The sequence below is a fragment of the Mus musculus genome, chromosome 9, assembly GCF_000001635.26.
Source record: "Mus musculus strain C57BL/6J chromosome 9, GRCm38.p6 C57BL/6J".
NCBI classification, from domain to species: domain Eukaryota; kingdom Metazoa; phylum Chordata; class Mammalia; order Rodentia; family Muridae; genus Mus; species Mus musculus.
This window is the reverse complement of record NC_000075.6, coordinates 78,661,644-78,673,886: the sequence shown is the minus strand read 5'-3', so window position 1 is coordinate 78,673,886 and position 12,243 is coordinate 78,661,644. Positions and strand designations below refer to the sequence as shown.

Below are 12,243 nucleotides of genomic sequence, written 5' to 3'. Positions count from 1 at the left end.
CGTACATATTCCCATACATTCTAAATCACCTCTATACTACTTCTGATATCTAATATCATATAATAATATGGTATGATATATTAACATAATGTTGTATAGTTATTATACTACACAAGAACAAGAGTTAAGTCTATAGATGTTCAGTAAAGAAACAGACAGTGCTGCTGGGAGCATCAGACAAGACTGCACATGTAGAGGGACAACAGAAAAAAAGCTGTGAGTCAGGAGCTGGAGAGATGGCTCAGTGGTTAAGAGCACTGACTGCTCTACCAGAGGTCCTGAGTTCAAATCCCAGCAACCACATGGTGGCTCACAAACATCTGTTGTCACAGCACTGTCTGTTGTCAGTAATGTGGCTGTGTCCTTCACAAATATAACTTTAAAAATGATTTCTTTACTGAACATCTATAGACTTAACTCTTGCATGTTCTGGTGTGCATGAAGATAATGAAGTCATATACATAAAATAAATAAACAAATCTCTTTTTAAAAATACTGTGAGCCGGGCGTGGTGGCACACGCCTTTAATCGCAGCACTCGGGAGACAGAGGCAGGAAGATTTCTGAGTTCGAGGCCAGCCTGGTCTACAAAGTGAGTTCCAGAACAGCCAGGGCTATACAGAGAAACCCTGTCTCCAAAAACAAACAAAAAACAAAAACAAAAAAAAAACACTGTGGTGCATAGTGATGCATAGAGGTGAAACACTCGTACACATAAAGTAAGTCTGAAAACACTTTTTTTAAGTTGTGAGAGAAACTGGATAGAGACATATTTGGAAAGTTGTGTAGGATAGAGACTATAAGGATGAAACCTAAATACACTGATAGTTTTAGTACACAGAGGTGATAATAAGCCATAAGCCACCAAGAAACAAAAGTTAGAGGATGCAAACGCTTCAAATACTTGTTCCTCTTAACTAATTCTAAAATAACAGCACAGTTTGCAACACAAATTAGACCCACAGGATGACCCAATATATCCCTACTATAACCCCTACTTTAATAAAACTATAGAAAGGTATTCATTTCTGAAATGCAGTCAGGAGCCCAGGTATTCATTTCTGAAATGCAGTCAGGAGCCCAGGCACCATTCCCTGCCATCCTCACACAGACTTGCTAAGTTCATAAAATGCAAACATGTTAGCACACAGCAGTCATGTTGACCTAGAAAGCCCCTGTCCCATACAAGTGATATGCAATATGTGAGGTGAACTAGTACAACTAGCTAAACATGTAAAATACAACTAGTTAAGCATGTTCTAAGGCTTTACTTACAGACTTCATCAATGCTATCTCTTATAAGGGTTGCATCTGTCAACACCCAGAGACCACATTCCTAGAAAAGAAAAAGTTAATTAAAAAATGTTAACTAAAATAAAACCAAAATCAAAGTTTAAATGTTCTCTAATCATAGAGAACATAGCATGCATGCATGTATGTGTGGTGTGTGTGTCTGTGTGTCTGTGTGTGTGTGTGTGTGTGTGTGTGTGTGTGTGTGTGTGTGAGTGTATATGTGTGTGTATGTGTGTGTATGTGTGTGTGTGTATGCGTGTGTGTGTATGTGTGTGTATGCATGTGTGTGTGTATATGTGTGTGTATGTGTGTGTGTGTGTGTGTTTAACTCCTCCCTTCTCTCACACAGTCATAAAAACATCCTTTTCAAAGTCAAATATAGTAATATTTTTAAAATGTGTTTAATGGCAATTCCACTAATCTAACAGTGAATGGGTGCATTTTTCCACTGGCTTTTAAAACTGAAAGGACGTATTTCTCCACTCTGGTTAGATTTATGGGACAGTGAATTTCAGTCATACCTCCAATAGAGGTTAGTCTCCATTATATTTCATTATAAAAGGGTTCATAATAGTAAAAGACACTAATATCTTTTCAGACTATACATACCTGAAATACAGCGAAGGAGTTCATGAACATGCCTAGATAATATTCTGTGTTATAAAGTTCCAGTTCATGGACCATCTGCACAGAAGATAAGACACACGGTGAATGGACTCACACCCATCCACCTGCCCGCCACTGGCTTCTTAGAAGAAACGTGGTAAGCAGTCCTCGTGTTCACTCAACTTGAAAATAACACAAATCAAGGAACCGCGAATATACGAATGATTGCTTATCACATTCAACCAACCACAATTACATTTCTTATTTAAAATTACGTTTATTCTGCTCAGTAATACAGAGTTCCTTATAAAGATACACTTAAGAATTTCCTGAGAGGAACCGAAAGTGTTACGGACTCAGGCAATCGACGCATAGAGGTCAGCACTGAAGTTTACTCTTAGCAGAGACAAGCAGGCTAAAGTGAAGAGGGTTAACACACATTTCATAAGAAGCCAGTCACTTAAATTCACAAAGGAATAAATACAAGTTATAAATATTCAGAACACTGCTCAGCTTTGTTGGGAATCAAAGCATCAGAATTACACCTGTAGGAGGTTTTTGGGTTTTTTGGGGAGTTATTTTGGTTTTGTTTTTTTTGAGACAGGGTTTCTCTGTATATCCCTGGCTGTCCTGGAACTCACTTTGTAGACAAGGCTGGCCTCCAACTTAGAAATACGCCTGCCTCTGCTTCTCGAGTGCTGGAATTAAAGGTGTGCCCCACCATGCCTGCCTAGGAGTTTTTTTAATAATGGGATACTTGCATGTATTACTTTAGCAATCCAACTGTTTTTAAGGATACTGCTAGTAAGAATGGGCAAAACAGGCTAAAAGGATTGGTACAGGTTCTTTCTCTTTTCCTCAAAAAGATAAACATGAGATCAGAATTGAACCCAGCAAGTCTACACCTAGATATATACTCATAAGAACTAAAAGCAAAGACTCCAGGGTGGGGGTATTTCTACACCAATGTTCACTGCAGCAGCACTCAGAACAGCCAGAAGGTTAGAGGACGAGACCTAGGAGGCAGAAGTATGACAAAGTCACTTCTAGAACTTAAAATCAGCACAAGAAATCCAGATGTGGTTACACATGCTGATAACCTAAAAGGCTGAGGCAGGAGAACCATGAGTTTGAGAACAGTCTGTGTCATATAATAAGAATCTGCCTCAAATAATAATAATAAAACCAGGTGATGGTGGGGCACACCTTTAATCCCAGCACTCGGGAGACAGAGGCAGGAGGATCTCTGTGAGTTTGAGACCAGCCTGGTCTTCAGAGCTAGTTCAGGGACAACCAACAACACACGCACACACAAACCCTGTCTCAAAAAAACTAATAATAATAATTAATCATTGATAATAAAACAAGTAACCATAGCATGTCCTCAGTGGCCTAGCATAGTACAGTGGCCTAGGTTGAGTTTCTAAGATCACATACACACACACACACACACATACACACAAACACACACACACACACACACACACACACACACATGCACGCACACACCTCATAGGATTCAAAAGTGCTCAGAAAAAAACTGTCATTGAATCCTAGAACTAGTGAAAAATGTAAATAAATATTAAAACGAATTAAAAATTTTAAGTAAGCACAGTAAGTATACATAAAAGATACAAGGAATACATATTACATAATTATATATTAGCAATATATATAATTAAATATACATAAAAGATACAAGGAAGTATTAGTAATATATATATAATTAGTAATAAGAGCAAAAATTAAAACCTGAAAGGCAATAATGGGTATTTAAAATATAATAGATACCAAAAGAAAATACACATGTACCTCTGCCCAACTCACACTGGAAGGCAGCTAATTTCCTTTTTGGTTTTTCGAGACAGGGTTTCTCTGTGTAGCCCTGGCTGTCCTAGAACTCACTTTGTAGACCAGGCTGGTCTCGAACTCAGAAATCCACCTGCCTCTGCCTCCCGAGTGCTGGGATTAAAGGCGTGCGCCACCACGCCTGGCAGCTAATTTCCTTTTAAAGGCTTTTCTGTTATTACCTGTTACTATTCAGAGGGACTAATGAATTTGCTTTAAATCTTTAAGGTAATAAATGCAATAGTTAGCAACCCTTTCACACGAACAAGAGAAAATTAAACTCACGGTTTCCATTGTAATACTGTTGGAGTTTTCCATCAATGTTACACTTTTGTCAACAGCTACAATCCCCACCAGGGAGTCAGACTGTGTCGCAGAGATCCTGAGAGAGACCTTATCAGATGGCTTGACTGTAGGTTTACTCCAAAACAGCTTTACCTAAGAAAAGGAGAGGGCAAAACTAACTTTCCTCCTGATCAGATGGCTCAAAACCCATTGGTGCCATCTCTGCCTTGGCCCGTGGATAGTTCCAAAAACCATACACCATTTTCCCTAAGGAACGGAATTGTTTTTTAATTCAAATTCCCACATGTTTGCAATCCATGAAACATATTCATGTGGTATAAGCACCAATTATCCTTCACCTCTCTACCTTGCTCCCTTCCTTTTTCCATCTTGCAGTTCTCAGTCCTCAGACTAAGCACAGAACAGTCATATCTAAAATCCCTGGAGAAGCCCACGGTCTTAACGAAGAGGCAGAAAGGAAAACCACGGTAGGTCCGAAGCAACCATCTGCCCCCTCTGCTGTCTCCATGGCTCCTTGAACTTCATCTGTCTATGTTCCACAAACCCTGGTCCAACTAATACTTCATAAAGACCACTTCTCTGTCATGAGGGAAAGTTCCAATCCTGCCGAGGACCTCCGAGTCATCTAGCTCAATCCTAAAAGCAAACTGCACCCTGGATTCCACTGCCCAACCAAGACGTTCCCTCTAAGTGACTATTAATATGCCTGGCTACCTCCTGTGTGGCCCCTAACTGATCTTTCACTTTAGTCTTTCTGATCATTATGCAAAGATCAGAGAAAATATCTTTTTGAAAATGAAATTGAAATTTTCTATTTCATTTGTCAAAAAAATATTCTTTGGAAACACCCTTTGCTATACTCTGCTTCTCTGGAGTAGGTAATCTTACACCCTGCTCTTAGCTTCATACCTGGTCCCTAGATGTGTGTCTCCTTATTTAGGCCTCCATAATTCCTTTCTAAAATTCACCCATTTTACATGGTTATTATAAAGTGAATCTTTGACAGACACGAGAAAATATATTGCTACTTCTTTTAAAAAAAAAAACTTTTCATAAGATTAAAAACATAGAAGTTTATATTATACTTAGAGAAAGTTAGAGTTACTCAGGGCTGGGGTGCAGCTCAATACTAGCACATTTACCTAGAATGCACAGGGCCCTAGACTTACTCTCTGTCATACAAAAAAAAAAAAAATTAAAAAACATTTTAAACAAAAGAAAGCATGATTTCAACACTTTAATACTTTTAAAGGTAATATTGAGAGCTATACAAATCTCATTGAAACTGATTCTCTTGTGGATTGCTGTCTTTATGCAGGTGAAAGCAGGCACAAGGTAAGGCTAGAGTCTGTGGTTAGGAAGTGGGAAAAGAAGGCAGGCTGGGAGTTTTAGAGTCCAGAGAGACAGGGAGGGAGATGGAGATGAGGAGACAAGATGGAATCTAGAGGAATAGGAACCAGAACCGTGCAGTCCCGGGAGCCGTAAGTATTAGGGATTTTTCAAACAGATGATTAATAATTAGGGTGCGTTTGCCCCATCTGGGTGTGCAGCTTTTGTTTATATCAATTGAGTTTTAAGTTCTTTGTGTGGGCATTTTGTGGGTTGACAATTTACTGATATAAAGCTGACTGATAAATTACAAGCCTCTAGAGTTTTGATTTTGCCAGGTTACGGGTATTTGTGATCACAGAGGGCAGATGGCTGGGAATGCGAGCAGGATCCCCATCAACACAACCTCGCGATGGGCGGCGCTGGATGAGGATCATCGAGACCCTGCGCTAGTGTGGGTGCCTGATTTTAAATATTTCACACATAGGAGGGTAAAGGAAGCGGTGAGAACAATGGCTCTTTCTGGCATCTTTGAGATGATTACACTGGGTTTCTTGTCAAAGCTGGGGCTGAGGTGGTCTCCTGTGCAGGCTGGTTACTCAGACTAAGTACTTAATATTGGTGCACTGGAGACAAGACTTCACCCAGAGCCCCAAATGCGAGACATCAAAATTACTGAAAGTTTGTCCCTGTTAGCTTCCAGATGATGGAGTAGGCCATCCAAATCCCGGCTCTGCTTCTGTGCACATCTCCAATGGCCCTGCTCTCTACACCTGCCTCATTGCCACACTGAGGTCAACACACGCGTGGTCCATGTCACCGCTGGAATTTCAGGCAGAGCAATTTTGGATCAACTGTTTTTTTTTTTAAATACTGAAATGACTTTGATGAATTTAAGTTAAAGTCTTAAAGCCAGGAATCACAGCTGACAAATAACTGTGGTGCCTAATACAAAAATATACATCCTCTGGATATAGGGAGTAATACAAGTTTCCCAGCAATGTGGATAACTGATTCTTCTGCAAAGAAATATTACATTTCTCAGATGTCACTACAATGAATTTTTAAATATCATCACCTTAATTCTCACCTTATTTTCAAAAACAAGCTGAACGGGGATTTTTAGAATATCATTTATAATTTCCCCATCCTCTGCAATATAATATGCGATTATACAGGCCTTTGGAGCCCAGGAAGCCTCTGGTGTTAAAGAGAAAGTTCTTGAACTTTGTTTGCCTGCAGCCACCAACTGTCCCTTTGATATTACCTGAAAAATAAATAAATAAATAAACAAATAAATAAGAAAGAGAGTAAAATTTTTTGCTAAAGATTGTCATATTTCAACTGAAGTTATATTTATAATAATCTCTAGGATAAGTTCTTAAGTTATCTTCACAACCTCTTTACAGGCAAAAATCTGTGATAAATTTTGAGATGGTTAAATTTCAACAACAACAAAAAAATATGTTGTGATTGTTAAGACCAGTAATGAATCTTTGAAAAAAATGAATGATATTGACAAAAAAAAATCTACGTAAGTTAAAAAAAAGATCGCAGTACAGTTCATGTCACCCTTTACAAATGTTATTTTTAATTCCCGATTTTTATTTCCTTTTTGCACTTCTAATTTTCAGTTGGCACATATCTGTACATGTTTATGGAACCCATTCAAGTTTTCTGTGCATTTATACAATGTATAATGACTAAATTAAAGTAACTGCTCTTTCTAGCCCCTATTGCATTGACTTTTTTTTTAAGTGTCGGCAGTAATTTTTATTATTATTTGTCCTTTGTCAAATTGGGTAATTTCCACCAATAAAACATCATTGAGTATTTTTAACATACAAGTGTGGATATCAAGACCTTTCTTCTGCATCCATTGAGACAAGTGCATTTCTTTATGTTTAATACATTACATTAATATTATGGTATTTTTTTAATGATGTGTCTACATCTGTTTCTGTACTGGGGGGTTATGCATATAAGTACAGGCATCCACAGAGAGCAAAAGCCTCAAACCCCCTGGAGCTGAAGCTATAGGTGGTTGTGAGCTGCCCAACAGGTGCGCTCCACTCTGAACTAGGGTCTTTTGTAAAGCAGTAGTACATACTCTTAGACATTGAGCCATCTCGCCAGCCCAGCACTGAGCTTGGTCTGTGCACTCAGGGTCATTTCTGAGAATGCCCCTATTGCACTGGCCACTTCTTTGTCTTGGAACCTAGCATGAGATGGAAAGAAATACAGAGCTCTAATGGGAGGGCTCAGTTAGCAAAACTACAAGACCAAGGTGGCAGGCTTTAATTTCCTTTCTCATATTTCATAATTCTCACCAAGGGATTCATGTTGTCTATAGACTAGAAATTCACATGTTGTTTTGTTCTTGGTACAAAATTTAATTATGTGTTTTAAATGAAGATATAAATATAGTCGAAGAAAGAAAATTGATTACACAATAAAAAAAAAGAGCAGACTAATCTGTAACGAGCTAGGAAGTCTGATGAAGACATAAGGTAAATATTACTTAAGATGGATCTGTAGCAGATCATACACTTAAACTCCAAGAAATCACTAGCCTGAGAGGCAGCCAGGTGGGTGAAGGTGCTTGCCACACAAGCCTCATGGCCTGAGTTCAACCGTTGGAATCCATGATAAAAGGAGTGAATCGACTCTTGAAAGTTCTTTCTGACCTCCTCATATATGCCATGACACACAAGTGCCTGCATTCATACATACACATTACACATGGGCACACACACACACACACACATAATAGTAAATCAATAAAGAAAACCTTAAAAATCAATTACCATATAGCTTAAGTCCTTGAATTGTCTGTTGCCACTAACCATCAAATCAAAAGGTGACCCCACCTAGAAAAAATATATATTAATTAATATGTACACACCAATTATAAGAACATCAAATCAGGCTGCAATTCTCAGGCAGGTCACAAGCATTACCTTTATATATTCATCTCTGGTTTTAAGCTGGATGTACGTCTTACTAGGAGAGGTGAACATACTGTGGACTGTCACAGAACTTGTACCATCAAGAAAATAAGCCTGTAACAAAAGCAACAACGTGTAAATGTCCAGCTTCAGTAAACTGAGAAGAAATGCTAAGTGCCGAACAACCACAGAAAGCCAGATTCCTTGATTTTTGTGTCCGTGCAGAAACGCATTCACCAGACATTGGTTCCTTGTCATTTTGTGGGTCATACTACACAGAATTTGACAGCTTTAAAATATAAAAGGTGAGGGTGGATCTTTGGCATTGTAGCACAGAAGAAGAAAGCGTAGCCCTCACTTCAGAAACAGAGAAATGCTAATAGAAGATGGAATTAAACGTAAGATGGATCCTCTCCTTCCCAAAGGAAGCTCATACAGAAGCAAGAAACAGCACACCTTGCTTGACCCACCTAAGTGAAGAGTCAAAAACTCAACCAGGACAAGCCTGATGTAGTGTCTCATATCTCTAATGCCAGCACTCAGGAGGCAGAGGCAGGAGGATCTCTGTTTTGAGTTTGAGGCCAGCCTGGTCTATAAAGCAAGTTCCAGCAAGGGACACACCTGTGATCCCAGCACTCATGAAGCAAAGGCAGGAAGATCATGAGTTGAGGGCAGCTGGAACTACACAGTGAGCCCCAGGCCAGGCTGGGGTATGCAGTGAGGCCGGAGCTCATTCCCACCAGTGTTGTTCCCACCGAGTTAGGGCTCTGGCTCTGGCAGTGCTGGTACCAAAACAAAGGTTACAAGAACCATAGACTTTCTCAGGCAGCCCAGGCTAGGAGAGAAAGCTCAGGAAAGGTGATTTCAAGTAACTGAAAACCAACCAAGATGAGGGTGTGGGTCACTTCTCCATCAAAATCTTCACATTGCTATACTTTCTGTGGTCCTTAAGATGAAATTACAGGGAAACATCCAAAGTAGAGCTTAGGCACTGTGGCCAGTGAGTTCTAACACTTCCCCTACATGTGAGGCAGACATGTGCCCAGGCCCCATGGTCTTTGAACTCTAAGGATGTTAGTATCTCTCACAAAGTTACAATAGCAATAACACCACTGCTGTGACATGAAGCCAGATCATACCTTCAGTTGTAGCTCGCCGGAAATGGACATGACTGGGAATTCAATCTTAATGATTCCATTTTGGGGGATAGTATAATTTACGGTCTGGATATAATCCATTTCCTGATCTCTCTGACTCTCAGGGTGGTTATTTTTCCGCTGGGTCACTACTGTGACCAAATCATTTTCTATTTCTTCAGGAGTTAGTTGATTGCCATCAGAGCGGCTGACCTTCACCTAATTGTTAAAACAAAATATTTTAAGACAGATAATAGGAAAAGCAAAAGAGTTAAGCCCAGTTGAATGTAGTCTGTCTATACCGTTCTCATAATGCTGGACTTTTGACAATTATTGGTAGCACCCTAATCCACATCTAGTAAACTCTTCTCCAGGAAGCATCTGGCACCATGATCACTGCCACCTTAGTCATGTGGCTCTCTTGACCAACACAGCTCTTTTGTGGTATATCCCTCCTTTTTGTTCTGTTGTAATTGACAGGAGTGAAGATATTCTAAATACACACTTGTATCCTGCGCTTTGGTTATGAGACTATTGAAATATGGAATGTAAGTCACGGAAGTCTCCAGCTCCCCCAGGAATCTCACGGGAGAAGAAGAGGGTCTGCATCAGCCAGAAGGGAGACTTTTCTCCCAGAGTCCCAGCTTTCTAGATTCCATAGAGGAGGGACAGTGATGGTCTGTTGGTGGCTCTGTGCTTTGCCTCGAGACTGTTTAGAGATCCCTACTGCTAGCCTCTCTTTAAGCCTTCACTTCATGACTCCAACAGTGAGCCTGGAGGGACTGGGTCTCTGGATCCCACTGTGGCCACCCTGAATAAATCTCCATTCTGTTTTTCATCACTAATTTGCCTGCTTTAATCAGCTTACCGAGGACAGGTGGCCAAACATGGCTCACTGGGTCGCTAGCTGTGATGACACTCTGACTCCCTGTCAGTTCCTTGTTTTTTTCCTCCTTCAAAATTTCCAACTCTCAGCTGGACTGGCTTCATAGTTCTTTGTGTTTACACCCCAAGCTCAAAATTCTCATCCCCGCCTTATCCTGGAGCTCCATCTGAGGAACTCTCTACCTGACAGCCAATTACTTCAGAGTCGGCACATTAGTACCAAGCGACCATCAATATGTTTCCTGTTTTCACTAACCACCACAATCCTGACAGACCGGCAATCTCAATTTTCCCACCAACCCCCACTCCCCCACCTCCTAAGTTCATTGAGTACCAAGACCTATATTTCTCTGCCCTTCCTCTCCACCTCCATTGCCACCACCACAGGATGCCTCCTAGGCTCACACCTGGCCACTGCTGCTCTCTTCTCTCAAACCTCCAACAGTCCTCCTCTCTCTCTCTCTCTCTCTCTCTCTCTCTCTCTCTCTGTCTCATACATACACACACACACACTCCACCCCACTTCCACCCCACTTCCACCCCACCTGTGTCCATAGGCTCCAAATCTCACTGCCTAAAGTATAACAGTCAACCCATCTGAGAGACTGTCTGACGCTCAGGATCTCCTAGAGTTTCCGAAGCTTTGCCTCCTGTTAAATCCAGCCAAGTCCTCTGTGGCAAACACACAGGCCCGGTCACTTTTCTGAATGTGCTCTGCTCTTGCCAACCACAGCTCTTTTTGCATTATCTCATCTTGCTCCCTACCTCCCACCAATGTGCTCCAACATTTAAAACACTACAAATCTTGTCACCCATCCATCATTAAGGCTCCCTCTTCCATGGGCACCCCTTAATAACCTCCATCTCCACCCACAAAGCCAGCTCTCCCTTCCTGGGTCTCCCTCAGCTTCATAAACACCACATCCTGCACACTGGCAAAATGCACTCAAGTTGAGAGATGAAGCCTAGATAGGAGCAATGACCAAATGTCCTACATGTGAAAATGTCATGAAAAATCACATCAGCATTTTGAGTGATTCCTAGCTTACTTTTTTCAATTTACTCAAATAATAAGTATTAATTCTGCATTCTCTCTGGAAAATACAGTATATCCTTGATGATATATCTTTGATGAAATTAAATTTTAGTCCTTATAAAAATTAACAATGGGGCCCGGAGAGATGACTCAGCGGATAAAAACACTGGCTGCTTTTCCAGAGGTCCTGAGTTCAATTCCCAGCAACTACATAGTGACTGACAACCATCTGTAATGGGGGTCTGAGGCCCTCTTCTGGTGTGTCTGAAGAGAGCCATGGTGGTGTACTCATATGCATAAAATAAATAAATAAATCTTAAAAAAAAAAACAAAAGAAAAAGAAATGACTTTATAGAAAAATATATTAGACAAAAGTCACTTGGAAGCAATTCTCCGTGTTCTTTTTTTCTTTTTCTTTCCTTCCTTTTTTTTTGTTTGTGCTTGTTTGTTTGTTTGTTTGTTTGTTTTTCAAAACAGGGTTTCTCTGTGTAGTTCTGGCTGTCCTAGAATTTTCTCTATAGACCAGGCTGTTCTGGTCTGATCTCAGAGAGATCCACCTGTCTCTGCTTCCCAAGTGCTAGGATTAAAGGTATGTGCCACCACCACCCAACTACATTCATATTTCTGAAGAGGAAAAGTAAGCCATCTCCTTTTTTACTTAAAGACACAGAACACATGATCTCCTAGTCTGCCTCGTTTCTCCAGGACTCATGCCTAGTAACAAATACACCAACTTACAGTGGCTGTGAAGTTGAGAGATGGTTTCAAGACAGTCGTATAATCAAAAATCTCAATGATGTAATCATGTTGCTTGAAAAACACATTGGTGCTTGCCATTCTTGAGATACCTATATTGG

General features: G+C 40.3%; 1 protein-coding gene across 1 annotated transcript in view; it reads right to left on the bottom strand.

The window, feature by feature from the left end:
* Cd109 (CD109 antigen) overlaps nt 1–12,243 on the bottom strand; it is a 100,715-nt gene that overhangs the window by 42,374 nt on the left and 46,098 nt on the right. The window contains exons 10-17 of the mRNA NM_153098.3: nt 12,125–12,234; nt 9,469–9,684; nt 8,342–8,443; nt 8,189–8,251; nt 6,472–6,648; nt 4,032–4,184; nt 1,902–1,976; nt 1,275–1,335 (exon numbers count right to left, since the gene is read on the bottom strand). Coding sequence (NP_694738.1) covers nt 1,275–1,335; nt 1,902–1,976; nt 4,032–4,184; nt 6,472–6,648; nt 8,189–8,251; nt 8,342–8,443; nt 9,469–9,684; nt 12,125–12,234 — 957 coding nt within the window. The remainder of the gene's footprint in view (nt 1–1,274; nt 1,336–1,901; nt 1,977–4,031; nt 4,185–6,471; nt 6,649–8,188; nt 8,252–8,341; nt 8,444–9,468; nt 9,685–12,124; nt 12,235–12,243) is intronic.